This window comes from Pleurodeles waltl, chromosome 12 (genome assembly GCF_031143425.1).
Source record: "Pleurodeles waltl isolate 20211129_DDA chromosome 12, aPleWal1.hap1.20221129, whole genome shotgun sequence".
In the NCBI taxonomy this organism is placed as follows: domain Eukaryota; kingdom Metazoa; phylum Chordata; class Amphibia; order Caudata; family Salamandridae; genus Pleurodeles; species Pleurodeles waltl.
In genome coordinates this window covers 360,266,516-360,290,911 of record NC_090451.1, presented here as the reverse complement: position 1 = coordinate 360,290,911, position 24,396 = coordinate 360,266,516, and the positions used below count along the sequence as shown (strand labels likewise).

The 24,396-nt window shown below is 43.0% G+C and overlaps 1 protein-coding gene across 3 annotated transcripts in view; it reads left to right on the top strand.

The window, feature by feature from the left end:
• PHKB (phosphorylase kinase regulatory subunit beta) overlaps window positions 1-24,396 on the top strand; it is a 1,122,330-nt gene that overhangs the window by 266,776 nt on the left and 831,158 nt on the right. For all 3 annotated transcript variants that reach the window (XM_069216595.1, XM_069216596.1, XM_069216594.1), the window contains one exon: window positions 16,890-16,989. In XM_069216595.1, coding sequence (XP_069072696.1) covers window positions 16,890-16,989 — 100 coding nt within the window. The remainder of the gene's footprint in view (window positions 1-16,889; window positions 16,990-24,396) is intronic.

Here is a 24,396-nt window from a genome sequence, read left to right as displayed (position 1 = left end):
CTTGATAACGTTTTTTCTGTGGTTGTCACAATGGTGCTATCTTAAGTGTGAAAAAAATAAAAATGATGGTATTTCCCTGTATGGAGCTCATTTAATTTTAACGTGCAGTTTGTAAACAAAATATTGTCAGTCCTTTAGTAATTTAAACCTGTGCATCAGATATGTTAATATCTAATAGTGCGTTTAAACCTTCTCAGATTCTTTATTAGGCAGAGCAGCCTGCCCCTTCTGACATTCATCGAGTGATTTCTATTTTTTTAATTTCCAGTGAAGAAAAGCAGTTTGTGGTCATCGTTTTATTTAAAGCTTCCAGGTCCTCACGTTTTCTTATTTCCACAGTGCCCTAACCCATGAAATTATCATATAGTGATCCCTGGAGTGATGCTGTCAGCATCTCAGCACCAGTAGGAACCAACCATCTGTGCTAGAGCACAGTGACAGTATCTGCACCCAAAGCTGCTAGCTTGCCACTGTAGCAAAGCCATTGTTTCATAGCAACGTTGGCAGTGCCAGGTTACCTAGCTGTCTGGCTCAGGTAGACTTCAGGAGGCTTCTCACTTTCCTCTGATTGTCCACTTCCAGTCGTGAGGTATGTGCTTAAGCTGCTTTTGTTTCTTGATGTGGGTACACTAATTTACTTATGTGGTTCACTCACACACAAGCTCCTTCTTATAGACGACAGTAACCAGACCTCTGCAGCTAGTCTGCTGTCATACTGATAATTATCAGTGACTTTTTGAGTCAAGGTGAATTTACTATAATTCAGCATCAAGACAACACGTTATTTTTGGAGGAAATCCACAACTTTGGCCATCAAGGCTGTTGCCAAACAGACATGACGTATGTCTTTCTTGGTTTATAATTAAGTATCTTTAGATGTTTGTTACCAATAGTATAGATGTTATTTCTCTGGCAGATTTCTTTTTTTCCTTGTATGGCCTGTTTTTCCCACTTTAAAGGCCTCAAAGGAAATACTGCTATACTGATTTCAATCCAGAAACCAATTGTAATCACACTATTATTGCCGCCCTGGATTTTGTACTGATTTATGTTTTGGGCTTCCAAATACTTAACATTTTCTTCTAGATTCAGCAGTCTTATTTGCTGATCAGCGATTACTGACAGATGTGGTCATATTTCTTAGTGTGAGTCAACCCTGGTGCCTTTTCAACAGTGACATTCCAAGTCGCTGCTCCTCACTTGTATAGCTTTATGCCCAATGAACACACACACGAAGCTTCATTTTTAGCCATCAGGTCGTTCTTAGTTCTAAAGTTCAAGCTGGCAGCACAACCTTTTGGGTTCTATCCGATTGCCTCTGGAAAATGCCTTGTGGATCAGCAAGCACCTGAGGATCATTTGATCATCCACAAGACGACTAATGGAACTACTTTTCCTTAAGTAAGCAACTCACTTCTGATGTCACACTTGTATTCAATGAGTGCCCTACAAAGTAAATCGGTTTATCACCAAGTTGTTTTATGCAGTTTCCACAAAACACACATAATATGTAAATACTGTAATGCAAAAAAATGTCTTCCGAATGTTATTAAATGTTTGATCTGCCAAAATAAGAGTTTAGGTATATTTCGTAGTCTGGGTTCTGCGGGCTCTGGCGGCTCGGTGCTTTTGGGCCCGAGGTGTATTGTAAAAAAAAAAAAAAAAAACCCTCAGGTGCAAAAATATCCCATTCCACCCAAGCCTCGATTGTCCATGTCTTTACATGCCGATTAATTATGTATTCTCTATGTGCTTTGAAATTCTATTTTTACGTACCACCTTTTTATTTCCCAGTCAGTCTGCAGAATTGTTTCTGGGAGGAATGTTTCCAATTTTTCCTTTTCCAGTACTGTGAATCAAAGCCTGCAAAATTCCTCCTGGTTGGAATCCCTGCAAAATTGTTTCCCTTCCACTGGAACATGCAGTGCTTTTACTTACCAACAAAGCCTGCGGTACAATAAATCTGTAAACATTGTGCACAATCAGTACACGTAGTGCTTTTGTGTTTGGGTTACATTTCCGTTAACTGTCTTGTATGGTTGACCTTCACATATCCGTGCAGCATATTTCCAAGCCCTCTTCTGTCCGGACTCGTGTCCGAAGCAGCTCATCACACATGGCACGTCTTGAGCAGCTCTGCGCCGGGAGAAATCTCTTAAATATAAAATGTGGTTTCAACAGTTCTCTCAGGCATCGCCCCTGTTTGCTGGTTCCTGCGTTGTCCATAATAACCTCGGGGCTTTGTCAGTCTCCCTGCCTTGAAAGGTTAAAGCTCCTTGTTATGTTGCCGGTGCGATGATTGAAGCGCGTGCCTTTCACCTGTGGGACGCGCGCTTCATCTCTTCCTGTGAACTTTCGCGAAAGCGTTTTCAGCAGAATACGGCTATCTCTTGATGCAAATCCACTTACAATCCTCCCTCGCCCACAAGTCTTTGCCTCCCGCCCCAGAGGAAGCAAGGTCACAATAATTGGAAGCTGTCATGTACAGAACTCGAAAGTGCCAACTGGGTTCCAGTCCCCTGGCACCGCAGAGTGCGGAGATCATGAGGTGAACATAATTATAGACTGCGCCACAAGGTTCACAGAATCCTCACATCGCCACGATATGTTTTTTTTCTCCCAGATGTGTGAAATGTTAATTCAGTTTATTAAATTTGAGGTTACAAATGTATGTGCCTTTATTAGTTTAAGAAATACCGATGTCTAATGTTCTTTATCTACTTCTGTATATAACTTGTTTCATGCAACACTTTGTGCTTCGTGTCTTCCGTTTGTACGTTTTGCAAATAACTGCCACCCTCGAGTCCGGGTTCACCTCGCCGGAATTCGAACGCGAGATCTTTTGGTCACAGACGTCAGAAGTGCATCAACTCACTAAGTCATCTGTCCTTCTCAGTAAAATCACATTTCTTTTCCTTCTATGAATACCGTTTATGTTTTTTTTTAATTATAAATATTTGTATTGCATTTTAAAAACACAAGAGGAAAGTACATGAGTGCCAAACAGCTTTGCCACTCGCTCCCAAGTCTTCAATGCAGTTTATCAATACCTTAGCCCATAATCGAGTTTACCATTAGCAGTGATGAAAAGAAGGCGAGGAAGCATAAAAACCTGACCGTTACACACTGCCTAAAGTGTTTGTCGTGCTATACCCTACCCACTTGCCCAGCCATTCGACTAGCGGCCATTATACGCAGAGACGTTTTAAGGCATGAGCCAAGTAGGCTCTGGCCATGGTCCCAACCTTTCAGCCAACCCCCCCCCCCCCCACCCCCCCAATAGCCTAAGCTCTGTTCTGAAGTCTAGCCCTGATTATTTGCAGTACTAATAGTGAGCGGCTTCTTTGTTACAAAATTGAAAACACCCTTCACTATTCCTGAATTTGAGATGTAACAACTTTAGAATTAGGGCTAGCCTGCCTGTGCACAGTCAGTAACGTGGCCAGTGAGGGCATGGGAGAGCTGAAACTGGATCATACATTTAAAGCTGTGCCGAATAGAGGCCCCCAAAATACTTGCGGCCCGTGGCTGCCAAAATCCTTAAAATATCCTTGATTATATGGCAAGAAAGTGCAATACAAATTTCACCAAACCCTCCTGTATCATAACATCCAAACGGTTAAGTGCTTTCTGTGTAACCCCATGCCCCACAAATTCGGCGAGCCATTGTACAAAATAAGCGTTACCTTTCTTGCCCTTAAGGAGTTAGAGAGAGCTTTCTAAATACAGCTAGAAAGCATGCTAACCATTTTGACAAAGATGGGGGGGCCTAGATGAAGCCAGGCTGAAGCTATACATAAATGCAACACCGAACAAAAAGAGCCGCCACGACCCTGGGACCAACCTCATTATAAACTCCCGAAAGAGTTAATTGATGGGTTAAGGTGATCCCAAGCTTTAGCTCGCTGCCTAAGAATGTTACGATCTCCTTTTTAGTGTTTCAAGCATCAGGCAGGAGTGGGACGTGAATTAAATCCGCTTCATGATGTTGGCACGGTGAACATCATATTGCTATGCCCCACTGTGAACAAATGAAGATTATCCAGTCCCTGAAGTTCACTTGTGGCGGTCCCAATAATGGGAGCCAGATTAACCTCCACTACTTGATCTAGGTGAGCTGTAATAGTGACTCCCAGACGATCAGCTTTATAACCAATGCGCAGGCTGCAAAACAAGACTGTCTATTGATCATTCCTGAGTCTTATTTTACGTCATCAGATATCCAGAAAATTCTCGGAATAACCCTTCTCCCATTCTTCTTTCTTCAAACACACCCCCGGGTCTCGTGTGACCATCGCAACATTGTCTGCTTATGCGAGGAGCACTTTAGTCTCCCATTAAAACAAAAAAAAAATAATAATAATTTACTGAACGCAAGTTATGTTGTCCTCTAATTTGCTGATTAAAGGATCGCTATACAAGGCAAACAAAAGCGGGGAGCACAGGCACCCCTGTCTAGTGCCCTGCTGGATCTGAAACTGATTTAATTAACCTCCCATCATCTGCACTCTGGCAGTAGACCTGACATATACAGATTGCACAGCATTGATGAACCCCTGACCTATTCCTACCCAGCTCATCACCTGCCACATAGCCCTCCAGGAAACCCTATTAAACACTTTCTTTACGTCGATTAAAATCATAGCCATAGGGTCTCCGGAGACATCTGCGACATCAAATAGAGTTATCACTTGGCAGTCATGCTCCGAAGTCCCTCTTCCTGGGATAAAGCCATGTTGCCACGGAGAGACAATCCTGCTTGTAACCTGACTAAGTCTTGAGGCCAACACCTATACGGAATATAATTTGGTACCATTGCTTCCCAATGTAATAGGTCTATACAATCCTGGCTCCTGTAGGGGTCTCGTCTTCTTTGGGAACACCACTATATTTGCTGTGGCCCAGGATTCCTGAGCAGATCCCACCCTTTGTATCCCAAGAAATAGTTCCACTAGGTCAGAGCCAGTCGCAGAAAAAAAGACTTTAGAAAACTCCAGTGGAATTTTATCAGGGCCGGCCGCTTTCCCAGCTGCCAGACTGTTAAGGGCCGCATGAATTTCTTCTTCTACCATTGGGGCATTAATAAAATCAGGATCTTCACTTTCTATTTTATTTTCTAGGAGGGTCTCCAAATACTCCCAGCAGTTCCCTGCTCTTCAGAGCAATTAGTGTAGGTTTTTAGCCATCTTTTTATGTTTGGTTATTCCTACAGGGACCTTGTTAGTTGGTTGTTTCTTTTAGGAGTAGTTATTATATAGTTCCTTGTATAAGTAAGGAATCTGTTGGTACGCTCGGTCTTTCCTTAGTTATTCAGGGTGATCCACATATGTTTTAGGGATGTCCTTTCCCACTGAGTGGAAAGCGGTGTTTCTGCTTTCAAATACATGTTCCAGATTCTCTCGAGGTTTCTGGTACATCTTTGATTGGAAATATCCCTCTTTATAAATTATTATTATTGGAACCTTGCTCATTTTCTAACATAAAGAGGACACATTCCGTTACACTTATAGGCTACTGGTTCTATTCTACATTCTACTTTTCTCATGAACTGCTATATCCTCTTTGTGCACTGGCCTACATGCTCTTTATCTGCCCATGTAGTTCTCCTTCTGACCTTTCTGTCTGATCCTGGATGCATTTCAATTATCCTATATATATATATATGTATATATATATTATGTATTATTATGCCACAAAGTCGGCGTGCTTACTCTTTTCCTTCCCCTGCCCTGTGTAGGTTAAGAGCTACATTCATCTGTGTATGGGTTTTTGTCTTTATTCAAGAATGTTAACCTTGCCCTCTTAGGTATTTCTGTACCTATCCCTTTGGGTTTTTTCCATCCTTGCGATTCTTTCCCCTTATCTGTGACCTCACTCATCTTTTCATCGCTGTGTTCTGGCATTAATGTGTAGGGTTCGAGTCCTAGTACTTGCTTTTTCCTTGACGGCTACACAGAGGTAGTTATGTCTCTTCTTTTGTTGGCCTTTATTCCTCTCTAGCCCCATAACGTTTTGTTGCTTAGAGCGGTAGCTTCTGGTATAGACACTTGTTTTTTGACCTTGCAGACCCCTGCAGGTCCAGTGTTCTAATCCCATTCTGCAAGTCGACATCAACTTTTCCTTTTCCTTCAGGATATTTTATTGTTCGGTTCACATATTGGGCTGCTTTCTTTTACGCATGTTTTGTCCCTCTTCCCCCTTTTGTTTTTCCTTGGGCTTCTCCTTTCAGCTACTTTTTCCCATCTGCTGGAATAATCATTTCCATTATCTTGGTCTCCTATAGTTGGTGTTTTCTCCTACGGATGTTTCTGTCTGGTGTTGACCTTGTTTCATATTCCACAAGGTTTCTGTTGTTCCTATCAGCAGGTTGTTCAGCCAGCCTCTTTTGGATTTTAGTCAGCTGGCATTTGTTTTCCTTTTTAGCGGGCTTTTTTCTTCTTTGAGGGGTATGTTTTTTTTTCTCTCTCCTCCCTCTTTTATCTTGCTACTGTGTTACCGTTTGCTCAGCCCTTTCTTTCTTTCTGTATTCCATTGTACTACGTCTCTATATATGTATGTCTACATATTTTAGGTTCATAGATCTATGTCTTTATATTTATATCGAAATCTGTGTCTAGCTAAACTCTATACATATCTATAAATACCTTGGTACAAACACATTTATGTTTACATATATATGTGTGCAGGTTGGTGTTTCGACATATCTCTATTCAGATCTCTTCGTTTCTCCATCACCTGCCATGCCTATGGCTTGCCTTTCATGCCCCTCTTGAACCTTTCTATACGTTTTACAGTTCTATCACTCCTCTCTACAGTTCCTCCTTTTGTGTTCCTGGAGGACTGCACTCTGCTTTTTGATTTGCTCTTCCTACATGAGTTGAGTTTTCCGCTTGTGGCTGTTTTTTTCCTACACATCCTGATTGAGATAGCATGCATGTATCTCTCCTTCTCTTTACATATCCTCTATTGACCCTCCCTTGTTAGGTGTTCCATCCCAGTTGTCTCTGTGATTTTTGCTGTGGTCTTGCACCTTAGTCCTCAGCCTTTTCCGGTACAGCTCCTATCTGGGGCTATACATGTTTATTTTCCTATTGCTTGTTGTCTACAACAGATTCATTTTTCATTGCCATGTGCTCAGCCCCCCACCCCCAACAGCATTCCATGTCTTTGTCAGTGTTTTGTAGGTTCTCCACTTTCTTCTGGTGAGACAAATGTTCTTCTCATCTTTGTCTCTCTTGTGACTGGTCTACACCACCTTCAATGAGACCGGTTACTTCTCTGTGAAAATTGGGTAGGATGTGTTTGCACACCCACCTGCTGGGTTAATATTGCTTCAGCATCTAATTCTAAGGTAAGGACTCTGCGGCTAGTTGTCTACTAAATAAACAAGTTATTTACCTTCGGTAACGCCTTATCTGGTAGGGACATGACTAGCTGCAGATTACTTACCGACCCACCCATCCTCCCTGTTCTGTGAACTATTTTATCTTACCTCACTAACTCTTTCTTGGTGTCATCTTACTAAGCATTTCGATTTAGTAGTTGTAATTCAAAATTACATCTGTCTCTCTTGTTGACACACTGTTCCATTGCCAGTTTCTATGGTCTGCACTGTTGCGCGGATTCTGGTCACAGAAGAAACATTGCGTCAGAGGAGGGATTGTATGGACTCCATCAACGTCATATCCGGTGGATGATGTCGATAACAGAGTTGCACGGTGCCCTCTACCGATGTGCAGCGGTACTGCTGAAAAGATTTCTCTGGTCCAGTCTGGCACCTAGGGAGAATTCTAAGGTAAGAAATCTGTGGCTAGTGTATGTTTCTACCAGATAAGGCATTGCCAAAGGTAAGTAACTAGTTCCTTTGGTACATGCATTTCCTTGCTTATGTGTCCTGGAACAGTGGCAAAGATGGTGTAGGTGGTATAGGTGGTTCTTTGTCCACCCTAGTGTGGGGTTTGTTTCTTTTTCATTGTTTCTGTGAGTACATCACAATTGGGGGGGGAGGTACTTTTCTGTCCCTCTGCCTAACCGGGGTCATCTGTGTATGTCTAGAGATATCCTTGGAGTGGACATATTGGTTCTTGTCTTTGCTCTCAGTGTACAGCACCTTTTGTGGTTAAAGGTTGTTGAATTTGATAGTAGCACTAGAAGGAAGCCAAGATGAAAACTGTTCATTATGACAAATAAGGTATCCTCGATTTTACTGCATTTAAATTAATTTTAAAATTTGCCATACATTATTTCTAAAATTAAAATTTAAAGGGGAAAAACACAAAACTGTGTGCCTCCCCTAAGAGAAAGAGGTGATGTATTCCTAGATGCCCAAGATTTTCCTTTTGAACCAAAGTATTTCCAAACAGCGCTTCATATTTTTGTTCTGATGCACAAAATTTCATCATGGCCTTAGTTCAGCTGTGGAGTACCAGCACGATGAATAATTTACCTTGCTCTGACATTCAGCGGAATGCATTGAGATGATAATCACTCTTGTCCTGCCTGAAAGCCCTAGATTTGCAGTTTTTGAGTCTGAAACAAGCTAATTGGAATTGATTAAGAGACAAAATATGATTCATTCAAAACTTGTAGGTTTATTTTTAGATCAGAATAAAAAATGCGTGTCCTAGCGAAATTGCATATTTTGCAGAGAAACCCACTGTTTGTTTCTTAGTTCGATCTGTAGATCCCTGTGCATTTGAAATCCAGGGTTGCCCTTCCTAATAGTTTTTTTGTGTTATATGTTTTTTAATACATTAGTTTTTAGATATGTTCAGAAACCGTTATAGGTCTTTGCCAGACATATTAAATTAAACAATAAAATGACACCTAAAATAATACATAGCAACCTCTTGGTCAGTCCCCTTCAGACATTCCTTTGAATAGTGGCTTTAACATTTTGAATCCGCCCACATGCCAGCCATTCAGTGTTTTGTGTCTGAGGATGCATGAGTGACAGCATTTTGCCACTTTAGAGTGCAAGTCTGGTGAGGGAAAGGAGAGGTGACAGAGCCCGCCCCAATATTGCCTACAGCCTCCAGTCAGGCATAGACTGAGAATGTGCAACAGGAGGCAGTGCATTGGCAAGCTGCTTTACTCGTCTAGTGAAAGCCTCACCTACCTAACCTTGCCTGTAATGTGGAAGTGCCAGCATGTCATTCCCAGCAGCTCGAGGAATTAACCAGTACCTTTCCTTGGGTGGTAAAGCCTTGTGACACAATTGCTTCCAGGGGAGGTGCCGGATAGTTCCCCCACTGCACTGTCCTCCCGCAGCAGATATTGTTCTGGGATGAACTGCAGTGATTTCAGGCCTTGTGTCAACCCTCTGTATAATTTGTGTCATTATCAGAATTACAGAAGATAATGTGCAAACAAATGACCAGAAACTAAAATATCTTCCTGGTTAAGGGGAGCAGCTGCTGTTTTTTGTCTTAGGACATTTAAGGCTTGTGTTCAATTTAGAGCATTCTTTTCCCACTTTAAATGGAATAGCACTCTCGTAGTGCTCTGTTTAGAGTTTGGCAGATGGGCTATTTCATCAAAGCATGATGAATATCTTATCCTTTGTTTTACAAGTGTCATAAGCAGTAATTCACTTATAATACCTTGGGCAGGATATCCGTTTGTCACAGAGAATCCTATTTCCCAAACTCTAAACAAGACACTTAGGCCCTGATTTCGACCCTGGCAATCCTAAGACTGCCAGGGTCGCGGTGGCAGTCGGACCGCTGCCAATGTGGCGGTCCAACAGCCACATTACGACCGCAGCTTACCACCAGCGCTGCCACTCTTCCACCACAGGACGACTGGAGGTGCTGGCGGTCCTAATCCGCCAGGAAAGCGATGCAAGCAGCTCTGCCCTGGGGGCTATGACTCTCCTCCAGTGGTTTCAAGGCTGTAACACCGTCATGAAACAGCTGGCAGAGACGGGGTGCAATGAGCCCCAGCTTCAGAAGTGTCCATGTGTTTCCCACCATTCTAACACTAGCTCCCTTGAAGATCTTTTTCAAGTCTCTTCATTCTTCTAGTTCAGACAGATGCTTTGTATATAGCTTTTGTCCACAGGTTCCTGGTTAGTTTGGTACAGTGACAATTTAGGATAAATTATTGCATTGGTTTTGTAAAAGTGACATGGGGCAGAAAGAGAAAATATGCTTCAGAGTTTATCCTTATACCAAAATTGTGCCTACATTTACAGCATTGTACCATAATGCTTAATTATGTAAACAATCTGCCCTGATCCTGTTTTAGGGAATTCAGTGCTTCACCTTTCATTATGGAACAGAAGTGATCTCTTCCCCACCAAAGAAGCAGAATCAGTTTTCCCATTCTAGCTAATACGAAGTGAATGATTGTACATGCTGTAATACCTCTTCTTATCTACATATGTTAACTGTTATGACTTTGGAGCACATTTCCACTTTGTTGTCATATTCATATCATAGGAAGAAATATAGTCCCTTGATGGATACTTCTAACCTCAGATGCTTCATTTTTTATATATATCCTGCAGGCGCCAGACTGGATCCTAGGATTTTTTTTGCAATGCTCCTTTTCTCCTGTGCATTGCCTTGTGTGGTTATGGTGCAGAGCTGTATATATCAGCCCTGTGCACCGGTGTCAGTTTCTTTCTTTCTGTGCTGCTGAAAGCGGACCTGTAGCTCAGCTCCCAACTTTGTTGGTTTTCTGATGACTCCAAAAATGTGTGATAGGGTGCTAGCGAACAATGCCTCCATGGAAACTGACAGGACTCAAGCCATCCAGAGATTCCTGGAAGCCGATATTCACCACAGATCTGCATGCAGTGTGCCTTTAGTTCCTGGGCTCTGGCCACTATTCTAAATCTAGTGACCATTGCACCCTTTATGCACCTCAAGGCGATTCGAGACCAGGAGGCTGAAGCTGGGTATAGCGACGCAGGTCCCCTCCGGCTCCAAGTTGCCAGCCAGTTCAAATGAAACCCTAAAAAAACAAAGCAGGACCGACCCCTTACTCTTAGTCTTGTTGCAAAAGAGAAGACACAAGACCATCAGTATTTAAGACACACTTCTTCTAGGCTACTGCCATGAAACCAATTGCTCAGCTTTTTCAGATACACCCTTGATCTCTCGGGGTATTGCTGATCCTGCAGAAAATTGAGGCCTTCATGGCGGCCATGCTGCAGTTCTTTAGTGTATTTTTGGTTCTCTTTGGTGCACCTTCGAACAACATGAAACCACAAGAGCCTTCAGTTGGGCTACCGCCTGCAAACCCTCCCATGATGTCGTCTGTCTTCATGGAACCCATTGCCAGGCCAGGATGGAGTCCAGTATAGACTTTGACGCCAGCCCCAAGATCCACAGGAGTTCTTATTGCCTCACTGCTGATTCCGACACTGGTGCTGATAGATGAGCTGATAATGACATCCAAATGGGGCCTGAGCTTGACCAATGTCAAATTGTGAGTCATAAAAGTGCAATCGATTGGTGTGTCGCTAGACTCTTAACCCAATACCTCTTCCAGGGCGCAACTATCAGTAGGGACTTCATCCTCTCTTTGCCTGTGTCTCTAATCCTGTGCCAGAACAGGAGTACTCTGGGATACTGATGATGATGGGGAAAGGGATGGTCTATTGCCCCCTCATTATTATAATGATGCCTTATACCTTAACTTACAACACCAGTGAAATGTACACATCCCCTGAAACAGAGCTTGATTTGCCATACTGGCTACCAATGGAGGAGAGTGACTTATTTGCAATGGATGCTTGGCGGGAGTTGAGGTTCTGGATTTGCAGCAGCCCTCGATTTATACTAAGACAAATGTTAAAACAGAGATTCTCCAACTTAGGCAAGCGACATCAGATGCCTTGCTCACATTAAATAACTCCCTCACAGCTACCTTGAAGGTTGTGTGATTGAAACCATGTTCTTGTCAGTCTGTTAGTCGGCAAGTAGCCAGAAGTGCAGGACTATGCTTGGTGATCCAGATTTCGTTATCAAGCATTCTATTTTGGAAATGTTCCTATTGTACAAGCTTCGACCAGTAAGTTTACTCCTACTCCTTTCCAAACAATCTCACAGGTACAGAATACAAAAGGATTAGAGCTTTTTGCAGTGAATGTTTTCTTTTGTCAGCTTGGCATTGTGATCCATAAATGCAGTCTGTTAGGCAACTGTACACACTTCTTTTGGGAGATGGCTAACAAGATCTTTTCGAAGTCCTGAAAGACCTTATGTCCTCCTTGGCTCAGACGATCTTTTATTGGGAGGGGAGCTGGAATTAATGCAATGCTGTGGCTTTGTTTGCACAATTAAGGTTTTGCTGCTTCTGCCACATAATCCATCATCTGCTGAATAATCTGCAAATGTTTACAAAATCATGTTGTTTCTAGCTCAAACAGATTAAAAGTTATTAAAAATTTGACGATATGTGTTCATGCACGTTAGAAGACCCTTTGCAAATGTGAGCTGTTCATCTTTCCAGTGCTTATTTACTTATTTGGTTGTTAAACTGGTACTAATGAGGTGAACGCTTTGCCCAGAGAGTATTCCCATGTGTAAAAATAACAAAATAATGAGGTAATACTGAAAAAAAGCCACATTATATGCGTAAGTTGCCTTTTCTTGCTTAATAATTTAGTCAACCCATCTACATAGTTAGCTGCTTTCCAGCCGCATAATTTAAGTGGCCCTGATTATGGACAGGAAACCACAAAATAAGTTACCCAACCAGGTTTAGATACCAGGGCTTGCATTGCCAGGGCAGTTGATACCGGTGTTGTGTTCCGCAGACATTTCTGGGCAAGGATCGCTAGAATTTTCTGGTGATGTCATGTACAGGCATCACTGATGGGCATGTCCTTTGAGTCTCGACTTCTTAGTGCGAAGGCGGACTTCACACTGGAACTATTTAGAGATGGTAGAGCCACAACACATTCTTTGGGGCTTTTGCCTGCTGCAAAACAATTCCTTTAGCAGTTCAGCAAATTTAGCAGCTACTCCAGGTTGTTAACCTATGTGCAACAGCAGCCTTCCAGCTAGTGATGCAGCTGACAGCCCAGTCTCTTTGGGGTTCTGGGTGCAACAATGGCAGACATTGCACACGTCTGCAGGAGCACCTGTCCTCTAACTCCATTTTCCCTGCTCTGAGGATAAACAAGCCAATTTTGTTCATCCTCACAGACTTATGGACTATTGGTGGGAGGCAGAATTAATTATTTCTTCACAGGTTGGTGATCCATCATGTCTGATAGATGGGTTTTATGGATTAACCAAAGAGTGTACCTTTATTTTCTTTACTGCCTTACATTCCTACTGCACCAGAAGGCATTTCAACGGAGCATTTGTCTATCCAGCTGTGGATGTACACCTCTTACACTCCAAGGATACCATTGAGCAGGTACCAAACTCAGAGGGGCCAGGGTTATTATTCATTCTACTTCCTCATCCAAAACTAGGACTGAGCTTCAGTCCTAGCCTAGACCTTCAACCCCTGATTGCCTTTCTATGGAAGGACAAATTAAAAATAGTCATCTTGGCTCAGATCCTATCTGCTCTGAACCTAGGAAACTAGATGGTGTCCTTCGACTTGCAGGGTGCACATTTTCATTTACCCATCCGCAATCCCACAGATGTCACCTGCATTTATGGTGAATCAAGAATACTTTCAATGTGCTTCCTTTAAGCCTCAACTCTGCCCCCTCGGGTGTTCAGCAAAGTTAAGACAGTGGTTACTGCCCATCTTCAGAGATTAGGGAGTCTCCGTATTTCAGTACCTTGAAGACTGTTGCTGAAAGTAGATTCACCACAGTCAGTTTTAGACCATCACCGGGCGATCGTGGAACTCATAAAATCATTGGGTTTGACCATAAACGATGCAGAATCAAATCTGCTTCCATCAGAGAGGTTTCCTATCCTCTGGGGCATGCCGGATACTAAACTGTTGAAGACATACTCCACCACAGTGAGCCTGGGACATTTGGGTTATGATCCAGATATTTAGGGTCCAATCCTGGATTCCAGTGATGGTGGTTCTAAGGCCCTTGGCCGTGTGGTCAAGTGCACCCTTCTTGTTAATCATGCTTGGTGGCACATGCAGGCCATGCAATGAAATCTGAAGTCCTAGTGGGTCTGGCATCAAGGATGCCTTTCTGAGCCCATCCAGCTCTGCCCAGACAGCCCACGATGGACAGTATTGGCTGACAATTAACAACTTGTCCTGAGGCAGACTACTGTCAGTACTGATGGACGCATTGCTACTGGGTTTGGTGGGGAGATTATCTGGGGGAGTTGGACATCAGTGGTCTTTTGGTCTCTGTTCTCCAGCAGAGAGGCAGCTCCACGTCAATCTACTGGAGCTTTGGACCATTTATTTGGCCCTAAAGGCTTTACTGTTATCTATCAAGAGGGGGCTGGTGCAGGTTCTCACTGAAAACACCACTGTCAGGTGGTACTGCTACAGGAAGGGTGAAGTGGTATCCTGGGGCGTATGTCAAGAGGCTTTACGTCTCTGGCTGGAGCAGCAGAAAATGTTTCTAATTGCCAAGCACCTGGTATGATAACTGAATGCCAGAGCAGGTGAACTGAGCAGACGTCACCTGACGGTTAACAAGCGGCTTCTACATTCTGAAGGGCTGGGCATATTCGATCAGTTGGGAGAACTCTGACTAGATCTGTTTTACAATCTTTAAAATGCACATAGACAAATCTCATCTGGAATCTTGAATGGGACTCCTGCATTCCTTCCTGCTATTTCACCTACTGCCTCGTGTTCTGAAGAAACTCAAGAGCTGTTTGACCCAAATCAACCTAATTGACTCAGTTTGGGTTTAGATAATGTGGTACTCAAATTTCCTCAACATGAGCATCTGTCTTCCAATCAGACTGCTGTTTTGGGAAGCCCTCCGTTCTCAGCAACAGGACAGGGTCCTTCATCCAAACCACTGCAACTTACAACTCCATACATGGAGATTGAGTAGTGGCATTTGACTTGCTGTCTTAGGTGGTGGATGTCAGCCCTGCTGCCAGACGCCCCTCCCTGAAATTCATCCATGCTGGTTGCTAAGACAATTTCATAATGTGGCGTGGGGCCCAAAACACTGATTCCCTTGCAAGTAAAACTGTCAGCCATTCTCTTGTTTGTTCTGTCTTTAGCTCAGCAAGGCCTTGCAGTGGGCAATGTATAAAGTTGTTTGTTGCCTCTTTTGGCCCTTCTGCAGTTGCCGAACCAATATTGTCCTTGTTGATGTCACCAGTTGTAATGCAATTTATTAAAGGTGTGACCTGCATGTTCCTTCTCAAACAGTTTGTGATGCTGCAGTAGAGCCTTAAATTAGTGTTGACATTTCTTTTATGTGCACACCCTTCGAGCCTAAGCATAGTTGCTCGCTGTAGCTTTTCACTCTGAAGACTGTTTTCCTCATTGTGATTACGTTAGCTTGTCACATTGGCGTACTGCATTACAACCACCAAACAAATTAGTGTTAAGGACTAGGGTGGCCTTATTACTCTTGGTTGTGACTCCCTTCCACGTTGGGTAGTTGATCACTCTTCCAGCATTGTTTGCTCCCCTTCACCCTTGAAAGAAGAGTTGAGGCTCATCTGTTGGACCCATAAGGGCTTTAATTGATAATGCCAAGGACTTATGAGTAGACCGTCATCTGTGAGGTTTTCTGGATCAAAAGAAAGGAAGGCCATGCAGAAGAGGACCATTTCAAGGTGGATGGTCCTCTGCATCAAGATCTTATACACACTGGCCAAGAAAAAGCACTTTGAGGGTGTGAGTGCCCGTTTCACAAGGTCAAAGGCTTATATGATTGTGTTGGCGAGAGGGTGTCTGTTGTTTGCCAAACTGTGACATGGACATTGGTGCATGTGTTCACGAAACACAACTGTCTGGACTGCCAGCTTCAGCGGACAGAGTACTTTGCCCATTCAGTTCTGCTGGACGTTTTGGTTTGTCCACTCCAAAGACCCTGCACCTTTGGGAGGTACTGCTTTGGTGTTTATTCTAAAGGTGAGGAATCTGAGGTTAGAAGTATCCATCAGGAGAGGTACATCTTAAGCAGAAGCACTGTCTGCAAGCTACTTTCCTTCAGTAATGCTCTTCCTGGTGGACGCTTCATCCAACTGTAGATTCCTCACCTCCCCATTCTGTGGAGCGGCCTTTGTTAAATCTCATTAAAAAAGGTCCAAATTTAGGGACCTGCACACTGTAACAAAAACGTGTTTTATGTTCCACGTCTGATGGCGTGGAAGGAGAAAACAAATTGGTTAGCACACAAGGGTGGTGCATGTATGTGGTGCTGTTCGGTCAATTACGGAATGGTATGGAGTCAACATGGTGCTCCAAGAAGCCTTCTACAGGACCATAGAAGCTTTGATGAAAATTTCTCTGAATCCAGTTTGCAGCCTGGAAGATACTCTAAAGGTGAGAGTATCCACTAGAAACCTTGTTACTGAAGGCAAGTAACTTGCAGACAGTGCTGCTGCTTAACCTGCTGTACCTGTTCCGTGTGTCATAGTTAAGCTCCAGAAAATGTTTTTCCCATGATAACCAGGTCTTTTGTCAGGATGATTTGCATTTAAGTGGTCCCTTTTCTATTTCCCTGAGACTTAACGCTGTTCTAAAATCATTAAACCCGCGTTCCTCTGCGCGTCCGTAGAGCCAGCCTCCACTTTACCCACTGCTTCATTCAAGGAGTGAGGCATCGCACGTGCCGAGCGAGGGAATGGCGCCTGAGGTGTACTGGTCTGCAGCCTCCTCCTTATGCCTCATTAACACTACGTCACGCTAACTCTACAATAACAATGACATACTGCCTCGGGAGACGAAAGTGAACATTTCATTTGCTTTAATGTCTTTGGAAGAGCATCTCTGCCCTGTCTCACGAGTTTATCTCTCTTCCACAGGCGCATTGATGACGACAAGGGAAGGACGCACGAACTGGAGCACTCGGCTATAAAATGCCTTCGCGGAATCCTTTATTGCTACATGCGGCAGGCTGATAAGGTAAATCGCATCAGTGTGGACGCTGCGATGCTCGTAATACCTTTGGGGGAATCTGTTTGCCATGTTTCCAGCGATTGGTAACGCTAAAGGATGGCGTTTCATGTTTCACGGGGTTCATCTTTGAAGGGCATCTAGGAGTTGCAAACCGTTTTCTCCGAGAGCTCAGTGTCTGAGATGGCGCACTAGGGAGTCAATTGTAAACTTTTACTGGTGAGCATGTTCATAATCGTGAAACTCCCAGTGTGTACCACTGGTTGCAAGTTTGGACGTAATGACGGCGAAATTTAAATTCAGTTCTCTTCTCTTTGTTCCAAGGTACACGTAGTTACGTTTTAATTTGCTATAGTTAATGATATCCCCAATTTGTATTCCTAATTGCGTGCTTTGTAAACTAGAATATTATTTTTGTATCAGAATTAATGGCCTAATTTTGCTAATGTTTGTATTAATCAGCATCCCACGTTTGCCTTGTTTATTGTTTTGCAAGTTACACTGTCCTTTGTATCGTCATACTAGTTTTCTTAATGATTTTTTTGTTGAAAATATGTAAACAAAAAGTTTTCTTAAGCAAACCATAATTTATCTTTTAAACCTTTTAGTAGTAGGAGGATTTTAAGTAGAACATATCATGATGTATACTGCCTTTAATCACCTTCCAATCCCACTGATGTGCAGTGTTCAGCCCATCTTAAGCTTTTTTTGTGCTATGTAAATACAAACACATGCATACTTATAAACCTAAACACATATACTTTTTACAATATGATAACGTATCAGTCTTGAAAGAAACGAAAATGTGTTTGATTCTCAAAACTTTTTCCTCCTTTGTATCAATCAGGGTGCCATACTCTAAGCAAACACAAATCCATGACCAGATTTCCATAAGTCATTTTTTTAGTCCGCTAATAACTGGCGTCGTTTGACACATCTTCGCGAAACTGTCCATAAAAATGTTTTTCCACCTCACCTCCTTCACAGAAAGTTTTAAGGTGATCTGTAAAGTGGGAGCTGAGAAACAGGGGTGGGGAGTTCAAAAGCCTGTTGCCCCATTCATTTTTCCATAGGAAAATTAGACACAGCGTAGCACTAACTGCTGAACAGAATTAACCACATTTGGCAGAAACCTTGATCTTGGTCCAGAAAGGGTTCTTTTTGTAGTTTTGTGAACATTTATTCTGTAGATTTTGAGAAATGAAGGATTAAAATATATAGATATCAAGGATGCGGAGGATCTGCTGAACTAGCAGATCTCAAGATGAGATCTGATTGGCTGCTACCACATCAACAGAAAAGATGTGGCAGCAGCCATATTAGGACTCAGAGATCCTATGAAAAAGTATTAAAAAAAAAATACCAACTCTACTCCTGGTTTCGGGGGGGGGGGGGGGCTTAATGGATTCACAAACCTGTGGTATATATATACTTTTTTTTTAATGTGAACTCCTGTATTGTAAGAAAGCTACCCCGGTGTGGGACAGGGCATGGGGTTGCACCTCATGTTCATTATTAAATGTAGGGGGAAGTACAGTCCCCCTCCCCTCCCCTTGAACAGGTCCTGGGTGACCACATCCAACAGGGCCAGTAATTTACCAAAGAGGAAGGGGGAGCACTTACCCCACCCCTCTCTGAGCCAATGATTGGCCCCGGAGAGCCCATAGCCCGGGAACCAATACAGCTGCAGCTTGGGGAGCCCATTCCCGGGGACACTGCTATTTTGTGCCCAGGAGAGTGTGGGCATACACTTGTGTCAGTCTTCGGCTCTGAAATCCGAACTGTGCTCCTGCCGGGAGCATGTAAAATGAAAAGATGTGGTGCGGGCTCCTGCCTGCACCCAGTATACTGGCCAGGGAGATGATTGGGACCGCCAGGGCCTTGGTACGCCCTCCACAGCTCCAACAAAAGATAGCTTGTGGGTGCTCGGGTGGGCACTGGGGCAACCAAAAAAAAGAAAAAGTGTCTGTCTCCTGCAAAAGGAGCCAGCACAGACCCCATGGGACCTTGGACCCCCTCGGAGGACCCAATATAAAAAATGGTGTAACTTGTCCAGGGTGGATACCAGGACACCCCTTTTTTAAACATTAAAAAAAAAGAAAATAGTTGCAAGTTCCTGAACGGCCTGTGGGGCCTCTTGCAGGGAGCTAGAGGGGCCATGGTGACCCCAGGTCTTCCCCCGCAGCCCTTAACAAAAAATAAACGTGGGTGTCCTGGTTGGGCACCGGGACACCTAATAAATAAGTAAATCGCAAATGAGCAGCAGGAGACGCACATTAATTATTTAGTGCCGCTTGCAAGGTGTGCCCCACAATGACCTGTGAGGGCTTTTTAAATTAAAAAAAAAAATTAAAAGAAAATAATTATTTATATATATATATATCTCAATTTGAATTGTAGAAAAACGGCACTCCCAACAATTGCTGGATAATGACGAGATTTATTTATAAAGCCATTCTACAAGGCTTATCAAGCTTGATAAGCCTTGTAGAATGGCTTTGTAAATAAATCTCGTCATTATCCAGCAATTGTTGGGAGTGCCGTTTTTCTACAATTCAAATTGAGATATTTAAATATGGGTCCTGCGCCCATAATGGTGCACCAGCTCCGTAAGGCCAGCGTTGGAAGAACAGCAGGAGCAGTTGAAATATATATATATATAATTTCCCAAGAAGGAACAGAGGCACCACCAGTCCTTTTTCATGTTGTGATTGGCTGCAGGGAATGCTACAGCTCCCCAGCATTAAAAACACGTTTTGCACAGGTAATAGGCCTGGCACTGGCTTGCCGGCCTTTTGGAGGTTCATGTTTTTTCATGGGTTTCATTGTTTTAGATAGCCTTTGTCAGTCTAAAAAAATTAAATTGGCTAAAGGCGAAAATGTTTTTAGTCTAAAAAAAAACGTGCATTACCATGGTACTCCTTGGCACTGAAGAAAACTACTTTGTGTGGCTAAGTTCTCCTTGTGAAGGGGCATTATGCCATAATTTACAGTGAAGTCAGCCAATGGCTATAGTGGGCTGACACATACTCCTTGATGCACTCCTGATTATGTGGAAGAAAAATAAATCATAACCCCACAGGAGTTTACTATTTTTTTTTTTAAAGAAGTCCTAGCTGGATCTCTATGCTCTTCAGCTGTAGTGCAGACCCACCTTCTGGTTTGTTTTATGGTGCACTTTGTAGCTTGCAAACTGTTTAAAACTACCCAGACATGCTGATTTTTTAAAATAAAATAAAAACTTCATTAGTTTATTTTTTATTTATTTTTTAGAACAATCAATTTGATTAAACATTGCACTGTGTAAATTAATGAACATATATTTGATTATCATTTTCTTTTTGTGACAAAGACAATAGGTGTGCTCTCTATATATGTTTATATGCTGGCCCCTCCATAAAGCCAATAGGCCCCCTTTTTATATTTTTGTGTTCTGACCCGTTGGCAAAGTCAGTAGGTCTGCCTTATTTAAAATAGCACCATTTATATTGTAATGGCACATAGACAGCCAGGCGTACCTGGGAGGGGGAGAGGGCCGGGCATCCCAGCCGCTCACCAGAGGCCAGGCTTTGTGAGCAATGCTACACCAAAGGCTGTGCGCCCCGTTGGTTGGTATTATGCATGGTTATAAACCATTACTTTGTTTAGAAAAAACCCCTAGAAATCCACTCAAAAACCAAAGGTTAAAAGAAAGTTATGGTTTGTTGAAAATGTCAGTCAAAACATACCATTTTCAATTAACAAAAACACTGAAATTCACCAGTTATAGTTAGCTTCCTAAAGTAACTATGCCAAATTTGGTGTAATTTAGTTCAACAGGTTTTGTGGTAGCACTGTTAAAAAATAGTCTATGAAAAATGTGTGAGGACATTGCACCGCCCCCCTTTTCTTGGCCCCCACTTGAAAGATCACCAAAACATTCCATAATGAAACTAGTCAAAAACAAGCATATTTTTGGAAGCTTCATGAAGATTTGTCAAACGTCGCCAAAGTTATTAGCAAACTATCAAGTATTGGCAAAGCCAATAGGTCTCACCTGTGCAAGCGCTATTGACTTTGCCTGTGTGTTTTAGCCATGTTGTAAACCAATGTGACTGCAGCTCAGCATGGCTAAAAGTTAGTGTCACAGATTGGAGTGTTGTGTCACAGAGTGGAGTGTCATGTCGTAGAGTGCTGTCTTGTGGAGTGTTGTGGATTAGAGTGAACTGTTGTGGAATGATGTAGAGTGGCTTAGATTGGAGGGGAACAGAGTGGTGTATGGTGGCTTAGACTGGAGGGGCATAGAGCTAAGGGGAGTGTAGTGGCATAGAGTGAAGTAGTGTGTGTAGAGTGGCATAGAGTGAGTGGCAAAGAGAGTATTGTGGAGTGGCATAGAGTCGAGTAGAGTGTTGTGGCATGGCATAGAGTGAAAGATTGTTGAGTGTTGTGTAGTAGAGTGGCTTGGAGTAGAGTAGGGTGGCACAGAGTAGCATGGAGTGATGTGGAGTAAAGTATCTTAGGAAGCATAGAGTGTCATAGATCAGAGGGGTGTGAAGTTGAGTGGAGTGTCAGGGGGGAGTAGAATGACCTAGAGTTAAATGGCATAGAGTGGTGTAGAACGTCGTAGAGTAGTGAAGAGTCGGGTGGTGTAGCATGGAGTAGGGTGACATGGAGTATAGTAGAGTGAAGTGGCATAGAGTGTTGTAGAGAGGAGTAGAGTGAAATTAAGTACAGTGTTTTATAGTGGTGTAAAGTGGCCTAGAGTGTAGTAGAGTTTTTTTTTTTTTTTTTAGAGTGCAGTAGCCTAAAGTGCCATCGAATAGAGTAGTATCTTGTGGAGCAGTGTAGATGTGGAATAGAATGTTGCAAAGTGAAGCATGCATGGTGTAGTAGTGCACTGTCATTACAGACAACATATTTTCAATGGAAATGACCATTTCATTTACACAGACATACAGTTTTACTGAAAAAGCTATGCAGCACCAAACATGATAATGTGTGGAAATTGCATCACCCAGTGTATTGATTTGTTTTGATCAAATATTTGTTTCCAACACACTTCAGAATTACAAAAAATTGCTTCATTTATGATTTCGTAATTTTGATATATTCTGAAATATTTGCACAGAACATTTACAGACAAATAATTTTGTTTTGTGTAGTAGAAGAACGCCTTGTGTAAGTGAAATAAATATGTAGATCACACAGTATCCAAATGTGTCACTGTGCTACCCATAAACTGTGACAGATTCTGGGAGAGCAAATGAAAAAGATGAGAAAACCCTACGCAGAATCAATAAGAAAAAGCCACCCTTTTCACACCTGTGGTTTGTCAGACAAAGCTCCCACTTTGAAGTCAGAGAAAAAGAAGTAAACACCAAGTTCCCTTGAAAGACAAAGCTTGACATTTGACTTCTGGTTTTGAAATCGTAGCAAATGTGACAAGATGAGAACAAAAGTTAAAGGCCTGTTTAAAGAAGGCGAGCACAGGGTGGACAAAGACATGGCGGTTAGCCTAAAAAAAATTAAAGCCAGGAAATAGGAAGCAAGCAAAAATTAGTTACATACCACAAAGTGAATGGTAAGCAATCAGCAGAATGCATTCCCAGGGAAACTTTCCGAATGTCCCCACGATGTCTTTAACAAAACAGACAGCTGCGCGCTGCCTGGTGGACTTTTACCTAAAAAGGCATTTGCCTTGGAAACACAGCATAATGACATAATGACTACCCAGTCGGGTGTGTGTATATATGTATATGTATATGAATATATATGTTTATATATATCTATATATCAAAGAGCGAACAACCAACACACTTGGGGACCGGAGATACTTCGCCCCGGGCGTAGAAAGACGAGTCTCCGTCACTCCAGGAAGCTGAAATAGAATTTTATGGGTTACCTCGCCTAATAAAATACTATTTCAGCTTTCTGGAGTGACGGAGACTCGTCTTTCTACGCCCAGGGCGAAGTATCTTCGGTCCCCGAGTGTGTTGGATGTTCGTTCTTTGAAGTATTGGGGGTCGCGACCCCGTCTCAGTCTGCCACGCGTAGGCCAAAGACGTTGTGATCTTTACTTTTTTCATATATAATCTGTCATGCAATGCCGCATTATACACTATGGGGGTATTAGTTGACGATGCAACTACTTGTACATTGAGTAGGGGTTTATTTATACATGTCAGTGGTATTTGTAATTTGTATAGTGCTTACCTGGTCAAAGGTAACAGAGCTGGGTACTGGCAGCAGAAGTGGATTAACACTGCCAGCTTTTTGTTGATCATGTGTTTTTTAACTCCTCCATTGCGGTTGTCGGCCAGTAGCCAACTCCCTCCCCAGTGAGTATGTCACCTATTGTCAGACATGGGTGAAGGTTTGAAAGGACCCTCTGGTGCCTTGAACCAGAGAATTTCCTTTTTTATTCAGTGCGGCTCAGGAAGAGCTTCCTGAGCAGCCTGAACTATTTTTTTCTGGTATGTAATGAGAATCAGCGGGCAGGGCGTGCTGACGTCATTACAATCAAAACTGAATCAGTGATTTAGGGGGTTGTCTTGGCTTCCTGAACCGTGATTCTTATGGGAGAGGTATCTTTGGAAAGGGGAGAATATACCCTTTCCAATGGTACCTACACCCTGCGATCCCTGCTTAGGGATCGCCACAGGAGAGCTATCCCGAAGCAGGAATCCACTCAGAAGACACCAGGGATGGAGGGAGCAGCAAGGGCTTGTGCTCCCTCTAGCAGTCTTTCTACCCCCTGACAGGCACATAGGGGCAATTGCCTCTGACCTGCCCCTCGAGGGGGGCAGAAAGCCCACTAGACACCAAGAATTTCTTCCCCATATGAAAATATATGGGGTGGGGGCTGCCCACCAGGGCATGGCCATGCCTCACCCTAAAATACATTTAACAGTCTTTCTGCACGCTCTGTGATGCAGATGAGGCATTTGCCCCCAATCTGCCATGTCTCTGTGGGAACAGAAAGCCCACTAGACACCAGGTTTTGTTTTAATATATAAATATATAGGGGTGGAGGCTCTCCACCTGGTGTGGCCATGCCCCCAACCCAATATTCATGCAACAGTCTTTCTGTTGCACTCACCCCAACCCCCGGGATAGATGGGGCAATTATCCCCGATCTACCACTGTGGAGGGAAGAAGAAAGCCCACTAGACACCAAGGTTTTTTTATTATCAATAAAAAATATAGGGGTGAGGCTGCTTACCATGATGTGGCCAAGCCCTGACCCCCAAATACACTGAACAGTCTTTCTACCCTTCAGAGGGGCATATGGGATGATTTCCCCAAATCCCCACCTCCCTGGGACGGGGGGGGGCAAAAAGCCCAATAGACACCAGGGTATATTTTTTGGAAATAAACATAGGGCTTAAGGCTGCCCAACATGGGTGTGGCTATATCCCATCCCAAAGAAGGGCTCAA